Source organism: Stegodyphus dumicola, chromosome 11 (assembly GCF_044657685.1).
Source record: "Stegodyphus dumicola isolate Sdum_Otavi_A_Nest chromosome 11, ASM4465768v1".
NCBI classification, from domain to species: Eukaryota; Metazoa; Arthropoda; class Arachnida; order Araneae; family Eresidae; genus Stegodyphus; species Stegodyphus dumicola.
The window spans coordinates 72,451,440-72,472,395 of NC_140778.1; the positions used below are offsets into that span (position 1 = coordinate 72,451,440).

The 20,956-nt window shown below is 31.1% G+C and overlaps 1 protein-coding gene across 3 annotated transcripts in view; it reads left to right on the forward strand.

Annotated features, from left to right (window-relative positions):
- Window positions 1–20,956, forward strand: part of LOC118186697 (NPC intracellular cholesterol transporter 1-like) — a 99,011-nt gene that overhangs the window by 67,153 nt on the left and 10,902 nt on the right. For all 3 annotated transcript variants that reach the window (XM_035356822.2, XM_035356823.2, XM_035356824.2), the window contains 10 exons: window positions 158–340; window positions 1,326–1,440; window positions 3,373–3,500; window positions 11,549–11,683; window positions 11,931–12,020; window positions 12,116–12,306; window positions 12,395–12,513; window positions 12,603–12,711; window positions 14,290–14,354; window positions 14,543–14,687. In XM_035356822.2, coding sequence (XP_035212713.1) covers window positions 158–340; window positions 1,326–1,440; window positions 3,373–3,500; window positions 11,549–11,683; window positions 11,931–12,020; window positions 12,116–12,306; window positions 12,395–12,513; window positions 12,603–12,711; window positions 14,290–14,354; window positions 14,543–14,687 — 1,280 coding nt within the window. The remainder of the gene's footprint in view (window positions 1–157; window positions 341–1,325; window positions 1,441–3,372; window positions 3,501–11,548; window positions 11,684–11,930; window positions 12,021–12,115; window positions 12,307–12,394; window positions 12,514–12,602; window positions 12,712–14,289; window positions 14,355–14,542; window positions 14,688–20,956) is intronic.

The window sequence follows — 20,956 nt, forward strand, 5'->3', positions numbered from 1 at the left end:
AGGAATGTCATTTAAACTTGATTTGTTTAAAATATGATAGTTTTTAATATATATATATGTCTCTTGTTTTTATTTCATATTTCATAGATTGTTTTATATTTTGTCATTAAAACTTATTTCATAAGTAATCAAAGTAAATATACCTTTTTCATCCTAGGTTGATTCAAAGATTTCACTTGGTTTTGCGGGTGTATTCATTGTTATAGTTTCTGTACTTTCATCTCTCGGAATCTTTTGCTTTGCTGGTGTTCCAGCTACTTTGATTATTATTGAAGTGATACCTTTCCTAGTTCTTGCTGTAGGAGTGGATAATATCTTCATTCTTGTTCAAGCCTTTCAGGTAAATGTAATCTTTGATATTTTGAAATTCAGTCCTCTAAATTTTACCCTTCTTGCAGTTCCATGTTGTTATGCTCTTATGGGTTTGTTGAGATTTCCTTAGGAACTACACCAGATGAGCAAATAGAATTTGGCATTTTATAGAAATACGGATGTATAACTAGGTAAACAGGTATGAATAACTCAGAAAAAGAAAAATATAGATAAGTCAAATTCTCCTTAACTCATGAATAATATTGTAAGTCGCCAAAATAACTCACAGAGCAAAATCTAAAGCAACCAATGAACAGAAACTCGATACAGTTATACAATTCTAAACTGTTTCACTGGCTGACTCACAGCTCTAATGTGGCTGTATTTAAGGGATTGGACAAAAATTTCGAAAATATTTGAAGAAAAAAAAATGCCACTAGAGCTTCAAAAATGCATTTTCTGGAAACTTTCACAATAGCTCTGTGTTGCCAAGAAATCGCCAAATGGAAGAGTTTATATGCACAATTGAAACATCATTTAATTGAGAATTACAAGATCTTACGTCATAATACATGGAAAAATGCTTACAAACAGAATAACTGGCCATACTAATCTACTGAACAAAATTATTACATAAAATGTACTGAATAAGTCTGTACAATACATTATATTGCATGGTTAAGTAAATGTGAGGAAAATAAATATTTCATGTTATTCTTTTCATTATTTATCACAATATCGCTTAAAAATAACAGGACCTAAAGAAGTAGTTTTCCTTTTAATTCTGGGCTATCTTTCTAAATACAAATTTTTTATTTTACATATCGCACATTTCTTTTATAGTGCTGTAAAAGTTAATTTTTATGCCTAATTCACTTTTTCTAGTATTGTGAGTTTTACTGTATTTTTTCCCTTTAATTATTAAAATAATTGAAAGGATAAATGGAAATTTCATATATTTTGCTTCCAATTGTATGACATTGATATTTAATTCATAAAACATTGCTTTCTAGCGTGATGAAAGGCTGCCAGAAGAAAGTGTGAGTAAACAGATTGGCAGGGTTGTTGGACAAGTTGCCCCAAGCATGATGTTGTCAAGCCTTTCCATGTCTAGCTGTTTTTTCATTGGTAATATTCATTTCTTGCTTCTCATTATAAACAACCGATTTTGAGACTTCCGTTTTAAATATGCAGTTTTACTTTTCTTAATGAAGTACGATGTGGTATATTAAAGGAACAGTGGCTAGTTCAAATGCAGTTTTTAAGATTGACTAAAATGTAAAAGTAAGATGTATCCTGATTAAGTTATAACCAGTACATTTATTGTAAATTAGTTGGTATTTTTTTCCACAGTTTTATAACAGAAGATGTTTCATTTGTCTTACTAAATTTAATGTGTATGTAGGTTTTTATAATAAACTCTTTTTGAGAGGAGTTTGGGGCTGGCAATTTCTCTGTAAATGTAGTACATTAGAAGTCCAGAAATCTGCAAAGCTTGGGACCAGAGGTTGTGCAGATTTTAGGATTTTGCAGATTTCAGGACAGAAAAGGTAAATCATAATATTCAGACTAAGTGCAAAATAAATAAGGCGTATTAGATACATTTAATTAAATTATTATATACATTATTACAATAATTTGCATTAAATTATTATTACATATATAAGTTGATTATATTATTCATTGTAATATATGCACACAGCATCGTTTGCTGATTTTGCCTCATGCAAAGATTTCCGGTTTCGGATTCCGGTGTTAGAATCACTGTTGCTGTAAAATTTCAACAGCTTTTCTTTATTTTTCCATATATCATACACAGTCTGTGTCGCAGTTCCATAAGATTCTGCTATAAACCGAGGAGTAGCACCTGCCTTCATCTTTTGCAGAATTTTCACTTTTTGCATTACCGTCAATGCAACATGTTTGCGTTTTTCAATGCTGCAAGCAGTAAAATTATGAGTGCATTTCTTATCTGTCATTATATTAAAAAGCACTGAAATTTAAAATATTCTTAATTTATCCACAAAATATCTGGATAAAAAAATGGCAGCACTAAACAATCTCGTGAAATAACAAAGCTCAGAAAATACAATGTGAATCGGAAACTTGAAAGAAGAGTTGAGTGAATCGCCTGCTATTTTATCTCGATGCAGATTGGAAGGAAAACAGCTTTTTTATCATGATGATAATTTGGTATTTCCGTTATGGTTCATTATTATTCGGTAATTATGCCATAATTATTCAATATTTTTTCTTCGATATTTCATACTCCATGTTGCAGTTCCAGAACCTTGAGAGGCAACGTGGATTTCAGGTCGATGGATTTTCGGTATTTGGCTGTATTGAGAGCTGAAATATGTTGAAATAGGAAAGAGAATCAGACATAAAAGAATGTTTTAATTGTCATTTAAAATCTTGGACATAGTTACACTATTTGTATGTTTACTGTGATGCCATCTATACAGATATCTCATTCTTTCTAAATACTCTCATTTTCAGTGCTATCACTGTTCAAAAAGTAGCTCATTGTAATGTCACATGAAACTGTTTTTTTATTACTTGCTGCTGAATGTATTAGGTTTGCAGTTGGGTATCCATACTTTCCAACAATTACATATGTTGATCTAGTTTGTCTTACCAGAATCTTCTAATTAGTTACCATAATTGTTGTTTTATTTGAATTAGGTTTCTTGATAAAATGTCTTGAACATGCTGTGTACATAACTAATATTTTATAGCAAATAGTGTGAGCTAGTATTTCAGTAATAACTACAAATTCTATGCTTTGTTACAAGAAAATGATTAATTTTACATGTGATAATACAGTTGATGCTCATTTTAATGACCACTCGTTATAATGATGCTTCCATTATAAATGCAGAAAGTTCCCAAATGGTGAGAGTGTGTTTAATTTAATTTTGTTATAATGAGCGTAATCTTAAGAGGATGGTTAGTGTGATTTAATAATATATGAAAATACTGCATTCTTAGTATAAAATTTGTGTATTTTAATTTGTTTGGTGTTAAACAAAAATATTTATAAGGACTATTCTTTTCAAGGTGCTCTAACTGATATGCCGGCTGTCAAGCTCTTTGCTTTGTATGCGGGTGTTGCTTTGTTGATAAATTTCTTTTTACAAATGACCTGCTTCTTGTGCCTCTTCACGCTAGATATAAAGAGACAAGAGGTAAGTAAACATTGTCTATCTTTTTAAGGTAGTAGCTGTAGAATGTTGTATTCTATTTTCATGCACTTTTTCTCATTTTTTAATATGTATCTAGCAGAGTTGTCCCTTCCTCACAAAAATGAATTGTTATGTGGGAGGGGGGATTTTTTGAAACAATGCATTGGCTAATGTAGGAAATGATAGTGTTATGAAACCTTGATTTCAGAATTTCTTTGGAACTATATTTTAAGATGTTTAAATGTGGGTAATGTAATAAAGGTGAAATATTTTTCATGCAGATAAAATATGGAGAAAGGCAGCTTTCAAAAAATGGTTTCATTCTTATAAGATTTTTTTTTTTTACATAATTTTCACCTTTTAGAAAAGTCATTTTCAAAAAGTCAATTCTGCCTGTTCATTGGGGGAAATAAAAAATCAATATTTTTTCACTATTTTGAAAAGTGGATGAGATATTTATGCAAGTTTATTTCATTTAAAGAATCCAATTTCTTTACAAATATTTCTCTTCAATGGTTTATTAGTAACATTTAGCCCCCTCCCTCTAAAAAGCAAAAGCTTGATGATGTTAGACTGCTTAAAATGGTCAAAAAGAAAAGGGCAGCAGTAAAATTAATCTTAGGCTAGTTTGAAAGGGTGAAGGAGAAAAACTTCAGAGATGTGTAATGTAAAAGTAGTGCTTCTTATCCGATTCTTTTTAAAAGGGTAGGTAGGTCTTTTCTTGCAGCAGAGCAGGTGTGATGGCCTTTGTTCGTAGCCAGTGTTATTCCCATTTAAATGTAAATGTATTTTTGAATAAATTATGCAAAAAATTCTGGACTTGTAGGAGTTTTAGCTGTGAATGGTTTGAGGTTTCTGGACTGAAACATTACTAATTAGCTAGATTTGTATATTTAGCTGCCTCTTTGTTTTATAACATTCCGTTCATATTTAAAGATTGAGTAAAGCCATTTAAACGGTTTAAAAAAATAGGGGCAAGAATTTATATTAGCAGGAAAAAAATTTTTATATACTTATGTAAGTTACTTTTACGGCATCAGAATTTTTATCAAATACAGGAAAAGGCAAAAAGCAGGACCTAATAACGTTTCTATGTAAAAAGCAAACTTGGTGGTGGAGAGTTAGAGGGAAATTTTTTTTATATTGTGTTGGAGAACATTCAAACAGCCTGGCATGATTCTATTTTAAGCTTGCTCTAGGACTTCTCATTTGTTTATCAGAATACTGCAATGCATGAAATGCAAAATATTTTGTGAAAAGATGAAAGGGCATACATTCTACAAAATTCAGTAATCTTGCATTCAGATATGCAGGGTGATTGTAAATTGTTTTTACAAATTAAGAGGGGATCATAGTTTTCATCCAGATGAGCAATAATTACCATAAAACATAGGGTCGCATTCCACTCTGAGAGGCAGAAAAGAGGAATATTAGAATTTTAACCTGAACTTACTACAGTGTTGGGAAAAAGTTGCACTATTAATTTAGTGAAAATCTCAGAGAGTGCACAAAATGGGATTAAAAAAAAAAAAAAAAAAAAAAAAAAAAAAAACTTTGTGTTCGAGTGTTAATTCGAGCTCATACTTTGATGGCAAACACTCAAATTCACATCTTTGGTTGGCTAGGACTCAACCTCGCAAACGATTGCAACAAGTTAATTATCTAAATTATTAGAGGGAAAACTACCTTGGTATGGAAGTATCTGCTACCTTGATATGTAGAACTGCTATACTTCATATCAAGCTAGCAGTTGTTTTTCTCTTAGCCATCTTCTATCCTGTCTTCCTGGACTTACTCTACTGCACTCGTTCTACTTGAAGCACCCTTCTATGGGACACAAAGTTCTGATACCCGGAATTTCACCATGAGCTTTTTATGCTAATCTCGGCATGCAGCGGAAGTTGGAGTAAGTTGATAATATTCAGTTAGTTGGTAATATTCTTCTTAATTAATTCTTCAGTGCTGCGTTATTCTTGCCAGTAATGCTGGTTTTGCCGATACATGTTTGAGCCAACTTGCGCTTTAATCATTTTTGCGTAGCCTTTGGCAAACTTAGTTTTAGTTTGTTTCAATTAATTTTGAGTTGCGCTATAAATAGTGGCTGGTTTATAAGATATTTCTCCCTCCTTCTTAGCGAGCCTTCATGGTGTAGTGGTCTGCACGCTGGGCTTAATTGAGAAATCCGTGGTTCAATTCCTGATGAAGGCGTTGCATATTTTTCATCTTTCTACATGAGCACAAGAAGTGGCATCAGTTAAATTTTGAGCTCTGAATAAAAGGAAATTCTATGTCCTTCTTAAGCTGTGTTTTCTCTTAGACATAACGATAAGTTGCTTGCAAGTCCAGTCAAGGATTTGCTACAAGTTACACCTAGTTACAGGCACAATCTCTGCAGTGGAAGTGAAGTCATGTATTTATAATTTTTCTAATTACGGAAAGAAACACAATTTCTTAATAGTTTCATTGGTTATTAGTTTCAGACGTTTCATAATAAAAATTGTAATTTCCATCATATATATCAGAATACATAGATTCCAAAATTATGCAAATAATTTGACTTCCGAAGGAAGCAGTTAAGATAAGGACATAAAAAAGGAAAGTAGTCATAGATAAACTACGTATAATTATCAGAATATTATAAGGGTTGTTCAATTGAAAAGGTAAGAAACGTCGTAACAAATGAACCGCTCGAAATTTTAAATATGCCATACTGACATAAAGTAATGAGGCACCTAAGGTGACGAATGTAGTGTTCGGCGTGGTTGTGCGCAAGCACGTAACAGAGTTGAGCGATAGCGTAAAAAGCTTTAATAAATCAGTTTTGGGCAACCGTTGAGATAAAAAAAAAGAATTCAGATTTTTTTTGTTTGTTTTTCTTTCCTTGATTTTATTTCTAGTAATGTCTGTACTATATGTTTATACCATATATTTATACCAAAATTTTAAAACCGATCTTGGTATGGATGTGTCAGTTGCTGCTTTGAAATTTCTGAGATGAAATATGTGGTAATTAAAACAAGTTTAATTTGAGAGAAGTAAAAGAGAAGTTAACACTTTTGCTAAAGAGAAGTTATAAATATAAAAGTATACTGGGCATAAAACAACATTTAAATACTCTTGCTAAGTGATGGTAATTTTATATAAGTACTTATAATAGCAACACTAACTGCATCATATACAAAAACAATTTATTCTAAATAAAACTAGATGTATTCCGCTTTGTAAATTACATCAACATAATGTTCATTAATTGCATATATAACAATCAATAGCCTAAATTTCTGGCCTGTTTTCCTAAAAATTTGAAATTTCTGTGGATAAGCTTCATTAAAATAATTTAAAACATATTTTGGGTTCAACTTTAATAGGGAAAAAACCTTAGGAAAAATACCTTATTTCCTCATTCTTCTCCCCCAACTTTTTTTTAGCTAATTTTATCATCTGAAAATTGAGAGAGGAAACTTCTGCGAAGAATTTAATTTCATCAAAAGAAAATCAGAAAGGTTTGAGATTTTAAATTATGTCCAAAGGGGCATTTTTTAAACCTTTATTTATTAAATATCATGGTCTTCACACTTAAACCATAGAATTCAGTTCGAGAGCAATATTGCAAAATAATTTTAAATTGAGCGTATCGTTAGAATTTCCAATGCACACTGGAGATTTAATTATTTTTTTCCCTGTACAACATTGTCATTGCTCACTTTGAAATCATTGAGTTTGTTAATAAAAAATTCGTTAAAGTTTTACAAAATATGAAATCAATAATAGCACAATTTCCCAATTCCAAAATTAGGTTTCCAGATACCCATATTCACAGTAGGATTACTCATTCAAAATTTGATAGCTCTAGGTAAAGTTGTTTTATCACAATGCGAGAAACAAACATACATTTATACAGATTCTTCATTATTTAATTTCTTCAAATATAATACAGGGCGATAATATTTGGTGGCAGCGATTCGAAAATTTTTCAGTGCAAAATGCCAAAATGAAATTAATAGTCAGAGCAAATTGTCCCTTTGGACAACTGAATGTAGAAAGATCGAGAACTGTCGAGAAAAGATGATATATAAAATGTAATAAATAAAAAATATAAAAAATAAGATTTTTCAAAGCAGTGTTTGTTAAACTATTTATTATATTTGTTAAAATAATGTAAATGGACGGAAATTCTGTATCAGATAGAGAATTAATGTTCTCTAATGGATAAAAAAAAATGAAAGCGTATTCACAGGTCTTCTTGAATAACAAAAGTAGGAGATAGCAATTTCGTTAAACGAGATTGTTAAATGAACTTGAAAATGTCCAAAAGGTTTTACAAACCTCAAAAGTAGTAAACTTCCTATCCTTACTTCCGTTTGCTTCAAACGGACGTTATTTCTGTGTATGAAATTACTTAAGAAATTGTACACTCTGCACACACACACACAAAAAAAAAAGTAGGGAAAGTCTTTACCTCCCTCTTTATTGGGCCGATTGACTAAATTTTGCTTGCCTTTTTCATGTCTCAAAAGCATGAATTAGGATATATATTAGATTAGTATACAGCATAGTCATAACTTGTATTTGAGTCAAAATTAATATTTCAAATAATATGTCAAAAAGTATTTTGAGTCAAAATCGGACTTCTTTCTCAAATGTCATACCTAAAATTATGCCAAAGTGTTAAGTAGTTTTTAAAGAACTGGCTGTCAAAATGTTTGCGCTACAGCAATAGTTGAATTTGAGATGTTTTTATTTATGTACTTTTTTTATTTAATTAAATTATTTTCCTACTTCTTTCCTTCTCCTCTCATTTCAAAATTTAGGTTCAATTCAAATAAATTCCGTAAATATTTTCTGATTTATTTTTTAAATTTGTATGTTTTGGTAATTTTTATAAAGTTTTCAAAAATATTTTGAATTACAACATTTAAAACTTTTACCATCACATTAAAGTAGATGTATTTCTACACCTACTAAAAATAGGGTTTTTTAATTCAAAATTCTTAATATATACATGAATTTACATATTGGCGCATTTTAAAATTTGATATTTTTTATAAGTGATTCTAGTGCAAAATGTGGTTTACGCACTTTGTTAAAATTATTTGAAAGAATGAAAGCTTCACCTCCTGCAAGATCATAACGAAATGGAGAGGAAAATAGGTTACCATAAATTACGAATTTTGCCAAGTGAAATTACTCTTGGCGCAAACTGGGAAAAGTGGATCAGGATAATTTTTTTAATTTCTTGGTAAGTTTCCATCAAATTTCACTGAATTTTAATATTTAGGCATTTCTAAAAACTCTCACCCTGAAAAAATCCAATTTTGTGTCGAAATACCTATGTGACAAAAATGCAATATATAAATCTAACATATATCCTAAGTCGTGCCTTCGAAACATGAAAAACGCAAATTAAATTTCGGCAACTGAACCAGTAAAAAGGGAGATATGGAACCATTCCTCCTTTTTTTCGTTACAAGTTAATTATCTGAATTATTAGAGGGGGGGGGAACTGCTACCTCGATATCAAGTATCCAAGGTAGCAGTTTTTTCCCCTTCGCCATCTTCTGTCCTCTCCTCCTGCTGCTATTAATGTGCTGTGCTCATTTTCCTTGAAGCACCCTTCTATGGGACACAAAGTTCTGACAGCCAGAACACAGCATGAACTTTTCATGCTAATCTCGGCATACAGCGAAAGTATAAGTTAGTTGATAATAGTCAGCTCTTGATTACATAAATAACCTGTTGCAATCGTTTGTGAAGTTGAGACCTTGCCGACCAAAGATGTGCATTTGAGTGTTTGCCATCAAACTCTGAGCTCGAATTAATGTGCCTACCAAAGGTGTGCATTTGAGTGTTTGCCATCAAACTCTGAGCTCGAATTAACGCTCAAATGCCAAGTTTTTGGTTTATCCATTTTGTGCACTTTGTGAGTTTTTCACTAAACTGTGCAATGTTTGGTCTCATTCATTCGCTCTCCCAACACTGTTGTAAGTACAGAATGGAATTCTAATATTCTTCTTTCTCTGCCTCTCAGAGTGGTATGCAACCCTATGTTCTATGGTAATTGTTGCTTATCTGAATGAGTACTATTACGCCTCTTAATTTGTAAAAGTAGTTTAGAATCACCATATATATACTTTCCAGAATACAGAAACTGTTCAAACACATGAACAATGTATTCGGATGTCCAAAATAAAGAGTGCCACAGCTGCTTTTCATGACCATTCATACTGTATAATCACCAAAAAAGAAAAGCGACTAATTGCTTAACAGATTTAAGAGAATTTGCTACAACTGTATCAGGGGTTCTCGGCCAAGGAAGAATTCCACCCTAGGGAAATTTCATAGTTTCAGGGAATGAAGTCCGCCATTAATTTTTCTCTTAATTACTTAGTTTTAGTTTACGAGTATACAAAAACCACCTCTGTTCCAGTTTTTGTATTTATCAACATTCTGTACATTTTTTCTTGTTTAATTTATGAAAGGCATTAAAAATAATCTAAATTTAAATAAACGTATATATATTTTTCGAGTTTTGGGAAGGAAGAGAGAAATGATGGTCTAGCAATGGTGAAAGGGGTGCATGGGAGGAAAAGGTTGAGAGTCCCTGAACTACATAATCTCAAATATCCTGACATAGGACATGATTGGAAATTTGTTCCCTTTACTGATGATTCTAATTTTAAAAGGCTTTTCGCCAACCTCACTGCATGCCTAAGTGGCAAAAGTAATAACACCAGCTAGCACCAGAATATCTGGAATCTGAATTCCAGTGATTATTAACGTTTCTGCCTACTTCTTCTGATTATTCACGTTTCCGCCTCCGAAATATCTTAATCTCCGCAGCGGTGCCCATCTTATTTTAAAAATGTTGTGGATGATAAATCATCACAGATTTGGTCGACTTGCTCTCATTCCTTTCTTTACAATCAGTGTCTAAATGGGGAAGAATATAAGGGATTCTTCCTTACCTCACTTAGTGTTCTGGTGGTGGTGTAACTGGTAGCACATCAGACTAGCAGTTGGAATTTGAATGCCAGGGGGAATATAGCTGCTTTTAGCTGAATATAGTTGTTTCTATCTTCATAATACCTCATAGTCTCTAAGTAGCATTAGTCTAAAAAATGTGGGGAACAATAATTCGTCACCATCTGAGTTTGGCAGACGGGTCTTGTTTCTTTCATTCTAGTTGCCTTTTAAGGGGAGTATAAAGCATTTTATCCCCACTGCATGCTTTCGTGATGTGCGTGAATCCAGTGGTCTAATCCCTGTAAGGGTGTAATTGATTTTTCGTATTTCTTACTCCAAAAAGTAAAACCGTCGTTTATTTCGTACTAGTTGCTTTCTAAGGGAAGTATAAAGAATTTTATCCTGATTGCATGCTTCCGCTGTATGCCAAGATAGCATGAAAAGTTTGTGCTGTGTTCTGCCTGTCAGAAATTCGTGTCCCCATAGAAGGGCACTTCAAATAGAATGAGTGCCGCACAGCAAGTCCAGGAGGACAGCATAGAAGATGGCAAGGTGGAAAAAAAAGGCTACCATAATACTTGATATCAAGGTAGCAGTTTTTCTCCCTAATAGATAATTTTCCCCTGATAATTTAGATAATTAACTTGTTGCAATCGTTTGTGAGGTTGAGACCTTGCCAACCAAAGATGTGCATTTGATGATGTGTGCATTCAAAGTACGAGCTCGAATTAACACTCCAAAGCCGAGTTTACAGTTTTACCAGTTTTGAGTTTCTCATAAAACAGATTGTGCAAATTTTGGTCTTGTTCATTCGCTTTCCCAACACTTTAAGTTCAGGTTGAAATTCTAATATTCCTCTTTTCTGCTTCTCAGGGTGGAATGCGACCCTAGTTCTATGGTAATTGTTGCTCATCTGGATGAGTACTATCACCCCTCTTTGTAAAAACAACTTAGAATCACCCTGTATGTATATAGTGTAGCTAGATAACTTAATGTCTGATAATTTTGTTAATGAAACCATCGTTCTGCTCTTACAGATGTGTTTTCTTTGAAATTAGATTTAATATATATTCATATATTTTTAATAGGATCATAGGTTAGATTTGTTCTGCTGCATAAGAACTTCTAAGCAAGACAAGATGAATAGTAAAGGAGTTCTGTACAAATTTTTCAAGAATGTTTATGCTCCTATTTTATTAAACAACTTTTCAAGAGTTCTTGTGGTAAGATAACTTTCTTCAAATTATGGAAATTTTTAAATTTACAAAATGTTAGTTTTTGATAAATTATCTATTTTTTGTCATGATCAAAAATGTGTATATATTAGTAAATCTCGTGAAAAATTTTGTATTGATATCTGAATTAGAATACATGGTCAGAATGCTTGTAAGTGTACTACTATATGGAAGCATTACCACTTAACATGAATGTAAAACTTATCGGTTATTTATTGGTTTCTGTCTGTTTCAGCTTATTGCATTTTTGGGATGGTTGTGCTCCTCTGTTGCAGTGCTAAACAAAATAGATATTGGATTAGATCAAGAATTAGCAATGCCTGAGGTATCTATTACCGTATATTTTCCCTTTAAGAATAAATATTAAGCAGTTTTCTTTCCTTTGATACCAAAGTCTTACACTTTTCATTAATTTTGTAGGATTCATATATGCTGAATTACTTCCAATATTTAAGCAAGTACCTGTCTGTAGGCCCACCTGTCTATTTTGTTGTTACTGATGGCTTTAATTATTCAGATGAACATGCTCAGAACAGTATATGTGCTAGTCATGGTTGTGATGAAGATTCTATGATGGTACAGCTTAAGTGGATGGCAGATCGGAGTAATAGGTAAAAAATCTTTTATTTTAAATTTTATTAAAAGAATTTTATATTTATTTGAACTTTAAATTGTAATACTTTTTAAAAAAATTTTCAGAACGTATATTGCACTACGACCTGTCAGTTGGCTTGACACATATTTTGAATACATGCATAGCCCCAGCTGTTGTTTTCATTATAATCAAACACATTGTCCAGCTGGCTCAAGACATAATCGTAAGTTATTTTATAAAACGTAAATACAGCAAATTTTAATATATTTTGTATAATTGTTAATTAAAGTGCTTTTATTATTATTCTTCTAGAATGTGAATCCTGTAGTATACCTCGAGGACAGCGTCCTGTTGGTGATGTCTTCAATAAAAATTTAAGAAATTTCTTGCAAGAAGTTCCTAGTCAGATATGTTCTAAAGGGTAATTTTTTAACTAAAGTGTTTGTGATTGGATTAAAAATATGTTCAGTAATATTTTATTCCTTTTATTCAAAGTTGTGTTCCTTATATGCATTTTAATTACCAAACAGGAAAGTGAACTAACTGTTGAGCTAAAAAAAAAAAAAAAAAAAGAGGAATTAAGTTTCAAATATAAGAGTATAAAAAAAATTTTTAAAAAAGGTATTGTGTTACTAAGAATTGTTATATCATTATTCATCTGCAGTCATTTTATTAAGAACTTGCTAAGAGCAGTGACGTTAGTAGAGGGGAGGGGTTTGCTCCACACACACACATCTTTTTGTGCAAATTAGGTTGATCATTGAAGTGGGTAGTTTTACTTCAAAAATTTATAATAATTTACCTGTATGTCATTTTGACATATTTTAGCTTTTTGCTTGTGTATGGAGAGGAATGGTAAATTCAGGGACAGCCTGTCCGGCAGTAGATTAAGGGTTATTTGAAGTCTGGGCCAACAGCATCCGTAAACAGTCTTATGTAGCGATCTAAGACCTTGTCCACAAGTCTGTAATCAGTTATGAAACTTCCACCAAAGATGTGCAGTTTGGTGCAGACAGTTTCATGTAACTACCTCAAGCCATGTAACCACTTCAATGGAAATTAGATCTTTAATGGGCAGAGAAAGACTAGTTGCATGTTACTTTCTCTCTCCAGATCGAAACATATCTAAAATCATAGTTCAGGCATTTGTCTGCACCTTGGCAGTACACAGAGCATGGTCTATTTTCTCTTTGCTCCATTGAATATGAATAATACAAGCCACTTTGGAAGATGGAATGAATCCAAGCCATTTGTTTTTCTCACATAAAATTCAACCTCATGGAGTAGAATGGGTGGTTCATGTGGCAACTTGAAAGTCTAAAACTAATGCTCTTGTAGTCACTTGATGGTTTCTTCAAGCTGAGGACGACAGAAAACATTCTTAGGATGTAATTGCTACTCTTTGCCCAACTTGATCAGGTTGCTTACTAAATGAGCCACTGCTTTAAAGGCAGATCCAGTTTATAACGTATTGAAAGATACTGATATCTTATGTGACCTCTGTTTTTGTTAATCCTGTCTTGAGTCTTGCCAATTCCCTGCTACTTTTGCTCTTCACTGAAAGATAGTTTTGAACTAAATGCATCAATGCTACTTTTGAATTGATTTTCAGAAGGCACATTCCCTTAAAACACTTTATACAACTACTAGACAACATCCATCCATCCATCTATCCATTATGCAACACGTCATCAGTTGCTCAATTTGTATATTTCATGACTGACGTACATGCGGAAGTTCAATTTTGAATTCAGTTGCACATAATTAAAATAATTACACCATCGAACATTGATTTAAAATTATGATTAGTGATTATATTTCTTCTGATTGTCCATTAATTATCTTAAAAAAATTAATGGTGTAAAACATATTCTGTAAATAGAGGTATGAGATGGCATTAAATGTGTAAAATGTTGTATATTACATGTTGGTAATTTTATTAATTACCTTTGTTTCATGGCCAAGAATATATTTTAAACTTTTTTTCTGTTTAAAATAGAGGACGTGCACAGTTTGCTAGTGCTGTAGAGCTTAAAAATTCTGATAAAGGAGTTTCAGTTGGAGGTAAGTTCTATAGCTTTATTATTATTTTAAGATTATTCATGATTCTTGGTTTATTATTTAAGAGATTAATTTCTGATAACATTTTAATAAAAGTGTTATGGATTTTGTAACAATATCAGTTAAATCATCAAGAAGTAAATTAGATGTTATTTAAACCTTGGAAATAATTTTTGATGATTTGCTTTTAGCTACAAACTTCATGACTTACCATACTATTTTGAAAACATCCAAAGACTTCTATGAGGCATTAAGATGGTCAAGAAAAATATCAAGTTGGCTGACAGAAAAAATTCAGAAGAATTCTTCAAGTAATGTTAGGGTATTTCCCTACAGGTTAGTACAATTTTTTAAGCATTCAAGTTAATAAAATTGTGAGAAGTGTGATTTTTTACGTTTGATATTGTAGGGACTGAGATATTCTGTTCTGTAATTTTTATCTAGTCCTAATAATTGTTTTCAAAACAGTTTTTGAGCTGTGCATCATAACGTAGTGTACAATATGAAGTTAAGTAAATCCACTTTGCTGAGATAAGGTAGTAAAAATGGTTTATTTTGTAGCCTATAGCTAGCAGTATTTTATTCTGCTTCAAAATCCAGCATAGTTTGTAACATATATATGGTTGTTTACAGTATTGGACTGTATATGAGTGAACATTTTCCAGTAGCTTTTGCATGAAAGATCACCTAATATGAACTTCCTGTGTGGAATTTTTTTTAATAAGAAAATTAAATGGTCTGTATTCATAAGGTGAAACTAAATAAATATATTTTCCTGTAAAGTTAAGCGATAAGGCTGCAAATATGATATGTAGAATTTTAAGAAGAGGAAATGTATTTTTATTCAGACCATTACAATAGTCGGCAGAAAATTTTTTAAATTGTTGCAAAAATAATTTTTATTGTTAATGCTTCTTCAAGTCTGTATGAAGTGTTCTGAAAATTCTCTTTTTTGTGAGAGATTTAACACTTGTAAGTAGCATGACAGCCTTTATCTGCTTATGAGTCATTATTACTTAAAATATTTTTTTCTTATTTAATCATCTAAATATAATTTTAGTGAATAAAAGTCTGTAAAAAAAAGTCTGAAATAAATTAATTGAGGTAATAAACTCTGTTCTTCTTAAGTAGATCCGAGAAAATGTGCTATTCAGAGAATTAAAGTCTTATGCTGGGAAAGCTGAATTAAAAGCTTTTCTTTGTGATGCATTGATAAAGGTTCTGCAGATAGGGAGTTGAATTTCAATGTGGGCTGGATGTTCTCCATTTATATATTACAGCTAGACATTTTTGTGGTTTTGGCTCTAAAAAAGCTCATACATGTGTTTTTCGAAACTTGTATTGTTTTTCTGTATTGTTTACTATTGCTTCCCATAAATGCTTGCATGCTTGTAATCTTGGAATGTATCAAAACCATAAAGTGTATCTTGGCTAGACCATAAACTGTAATCTTGGTTTAAATTATTTCCATGCAATTTTATGCATAAAATAATTTAAACCAAACTTGGATTACATGGAATATTTTTTTTTTTTTTTTTTACTTAATTGTAACAGTGTGCAACAGAAATACTGTTTAAATGTTAATTTAAAAAAAAAAATCTCAGTATTGTGTAACTATTTAAAACAATTTCAGGAATATTTTGCAAGAATTGATGCAGCTGTTTGATCAGATTTTGGATTTTTTAGTAATATGTATTTTTATTCAGTATATACTTAATATTAATTTGTTTTGTACCAGATATAATGTTTTATGCTTAAAATTATTAGTTATCTAATTTTCAAAAAATCTTTCATATATTTCGATATCTTTTAAGTATACTATTTTTCATTGTATCCTGTTGTCTGTACCTTTTAATTTAATCTGTATATTAAGCTTGATCTTGTCTAGTTATTTATAGCAGATTCTGAGAACCAGTGTTGGATGGATGTTCTGATAGTGAATCTGATTGGGTGAACCTTTCCTTCCTTTGCTGTGAATTGTGGACCACGACTTGTGTGCCTCTGAATTTGAATGCTTGAAAAGTTTGTTGTTAACTGCATGAAGCTAGTATATGTTTTTGTGTTTGCATGTTAAGTTTATCTATATATATACAATTTCTTATTGAGCAAACTATTTCTTTAAATGTTAACATTTCTGGTACTGAACAATTTGTAAATGTAAGCAGCAGTCTAAGCATGCATATGAAGCTTTTATTATTAGTTTTGATTATTTTACTATAAATTTTACTGTCATATTAAAAACTCGCAGCACCTTTATTAAGCTAAATATTCATGAGCTGTTTGAAGTGTGAAAGAATTTTTAAAATGTCAATATCTGATAATAGTATTCACTTGAAGAAAAGAGATAAGCAAAAAGCTATATATGTTATATGTAGAATATTTGTGCAGTACCCTTTCAAAAGTGTCTTGCTGGTCTGTTTGCTCAGATACCTTTCATTTCTTTATATTATGAGAGAACCCAGGAGATATGATGCATAATATTAATATAATGCACAATAGATTGAACACAGATAACACATATGAATGTGACAGGTTAATATTGATTCATGGTAACTATGCTAATGTTATATCTTGTGGGGTTAGGTGGATATTTTAAACAGATTACTGATACTAAGTAATGATCCATGTTAACTGTATTTGCAGCAAATTTATTACATTTTATTACATTTTCCTGCTGCCATTGGCCAGCATTAAAATTATAAGCACCATTTACTTTTAAAGTGTCAATTTACTTGTGCCAGATTCGAGCTCATGCACGTAGCATCACTGAGCCATATGACTAGTATAATCTAGCATCACTGTGCCATATGACTAACTACATATTGACAGTAATCTTGATTTATTTCTTACATAGTCTTACCGTTGATTTACCTTAGGTATTACTACTGAAAACTAGTAATTTGTTCCATATTCAATTCTATTTGTAATGTGAAACTATTTCCTTTAAAAAGGCCTTCTTTCCAATAGCTTGCGATGCATAACCTACTTTCCATAAAGAATTGAAAGCATTTTGTTATGTAATACATATATCCAAAAATCTTAATTTTGCTGGCCTAAATATGTAAGCTAAATTAGAAGAATTTAAAAGACAGAAGAAGTATACATAAGCTATAAATTTTTAATACTTTCCAATAGCCATATGCTTTGTTTTAAATTGGTAATATAAGTATATAACATGTTAAATTTTAGTGGCATAGATTGTAAATCTAAGTTTTGTCCATCCATCAAGTGTGTGTATTTAAAATATCAAAGTTAGCTGTGGAGTAGCCATATTAAAAAAAATCATATGAGGTGCTATTTTTTACTTCTTTTCTCACAACCTTCATTTTTAAACCTAGAAAACGGCAGTACTTTCTTCCAAATAGGTGTTTCTAAGTTTTTCAAATACTTTGTATTGTATTTTATCTGTTAATATGAAATGCCTGATTTCAGCATCCTTTCTTCCATTTCCTGCTGAATAGTGCATGTCCTTTGCATGTATGCTTGCTGCCTGTTAAGCATTGCAGTTTACATTTTATTGGTTTCTTTTTTCTCTCTCTATATATATCTTGTATGTTTCTTATCAGCAAATGCATTGTACAATAATTGTAATGTGCTTTCCTGTACCATTCTTTTTCTCTGTTTATGAACTGAATATTTTTCACTCATGTGGAAATATTATTTCTTTTTTTTAGATGGTCTGCTCTAATTTTCTGTATTATAGTGCTAAGAAGCCCATTGCGTAAAGCACTTTCCCTTTGAAAGCTTGTTGGTCTCTGCATAGTATTCTACTCTTCAAATTATTTTCCTTTCTTCTGCATTTAAAAATATGAGCTGCTACATTTTTTTTTTCATTCTTGCTCAAGATTTTTTCTATATCAGTGTTTGCAAGTTCTCTATCATCAGAATGTATCATATTCTCTCAAAAGGTTAATGTGTTAGCTAAAGCATTGGTTTTAAAATCATCAGACATGAAGAAGCTCTCTATTTTGCAGTCTGTAGAGCATAGCCAATAAACAGGTACAAAAAGAAGGGTTGTAAATGAGATTTTAACAAGATAGGCTTATTCTGTTTACATTGAAAACAATTTATTGTGCTACATATAGAAAACTCTTACAAAGCTTGAATTATGTTTTCATTCTCTAGATGTAGAATATGGTAATAACACATGTTTCTGTGTGGTAAAAATATGTTTCTATGTGGTGCTTGAAATCTTTTATTGGAAAAAACTGGTATGTTCAAAATTTCTAAAGTGAATACTTAAGGTATGAAGAATTGAGCTTCATGTTAATAGCTTCTGTTTATTTTTTATGTGTGTTTGAATGTGTATCAAAATGTGACTGTATTTATTTTTTGCTTTTAATAATTTCTGTATGGATTACTTGGATTTTTAGTGGGATAGGTGAATGAGATAGCTTCAGAATTCTATTTTCGCAGTTAAACTGTGTGTGCGTGTGTGTGTATATATATTTATTCTTGCCTGATGTTATATGCTGTTTTCACATTGTTGAATACTGTGTAAAATCCAAAATCTCTGTCAATTCATTAAAAGTCATATTCTATCCTATGATTTATATAAAGTATTTATTATGTTGTTAAATACTAGGGACTTCAAATAAACCTGGTTGATAATTGTCTCACAATGTTTTACTAAATTCTGTTAGTTTAAGTTAAAGAAAGTCATTTTAATAACACTTCATATGATACCTGTAAGTTCTCTCCCACTGGTTTTAGTGATTAGTTTGCTAAAACTGATCGCTTAATTGGTTTAAGCAGTTATTAATTACTGGAAAGTAAATAATTATGTTAGATTATTTTAAGTATCTGCACTATTCATATTGGATGTGTGAGGGAATGTTGGAAGTCCTTTGATTAAAAATGAAACATGGTAAAAATAAAGAATGCAAGAATACATTTTGATACTTTGGTATCCATTTGAATCATTTCTGAAAGCACTGCTTTGTTGTATTCTAAATGTATATATGAACAAATGAAACATTTGTGCATCATTGGGTATGAATTGCATTCTGATCAGCGTTCTTTGATTGCATTGTGGTTTGGAAAGTGGACAGTCATTTGACATTGTATTGGTAAATAAACAATTGTGTAGCTTTTGACAGTGGTTGAGCTGTTAGAGCATGGCTAGTTTGACGAAGAATGTTTGTTTTTAGGTCCATAACAGTATGCAACAGTTTTGTCACAAAAGCTATAGCATAAAGCTGCTCTTGGTAAAATATTTATCACATTTTCGTATATCAGTTAAAAGTGTACCTGCTTTTGCAGCATCAGTTTGTGAAGGCTTCATCTGCAGCAAAACTTCTGAACAAATATGTTGCCATGTGAGCTTCATTTTTGTAATACCAAGGGTGCACAGAATTCTGCATATATCAGCTGCTCATCCTTATTAATCTTGCAATGCATTCTGCTCATATTTCCTGTATTTTTATGATGTTCATGTGGCTTTCATCTTCCTTAATAACTCTTTAAATATATTAAAAAATAGCATGGAGTTCAAACTTTAAATACAAATTTGCCTTTCAAAGCTTTCTTATGGCAACAAACATACTCAAAATTTGCACATAATCAACTGTTTAAATTACTTCTACATCAACTCCATTTTACTGCTGACATACAAATCCATCGTCAAACCTGTCTTTTACAACTTAGCAGCATGACAGCATCCTGGTTTATTCAGTATTGTTACCAAATGTAAGCTTTGATTGTTACCTGTGTGATAAACAATGCTTTAGGAAATTTAAATTATTTGAATGGGAATAGAATGAATGTTGATAAAAAAAATTGCTGTGAAACTTGTGTATATTACTTAGAATGTATTTTTGTTTTGAATGGTACTAGAAAAATGTTTTGTGGTTGTCAGTTTTTGTATTCTTTAGTTAAAATATTACTGTTGAAGAAAGGTTTCTAAATAATTATGAAAAGCATCTTTCTTAACATTCATAAATAACAAATTTTTAAATGATCAAGGCTCATTATCAAAATGCCCTGCCATAGCAAAGCATATCTGACCTCAGAACATTGATAATTCATTTGTTGTATAGTTAATAAGTTCTTTAATTTCCTTTATCAAAGTTGGATTAACAATTTTGCAACTGTGTCTAATTATGAAATTGTGCTTTTAAAAGTTTTTAATCTTCTAGGCATTCCTAAATGAGAATTTTGTACTAATGCTTGTTTAAATGCAATTCTAGAAAGAGGGATTTGATTGCTTAAAATATGATAATAAATATTGGTAAGCACCATGAGTAAAGTATATGATGAAAAGACAATGCTAATTATTAAATAGTAGTGTGAATTCCAGTCAGTCTGTAATTCTGATATTTTAAATTAGTTTAGAATTTCGAGTCTCTATAAAATTTTGTAGTGAAGTTCTTTTTATTGTATTTAGAATATTGTACTTCCAATAAAGCTTGCCTTAAGTTGTTGAAAAGTCTTGCGTGAAATATCAAATACACAATATTTTTTAGGGTTAGTGTGAATTTTCTGTGAGAACTTTTATTTACCTCACTCAGCTTTTTAAAATAATTGAATGGGTAAGTGTGAATGGAAAAGAGATTGGTTTCTTTTAAAAGTTAAATATAATAAACACATGCATTCATAAGAATTGA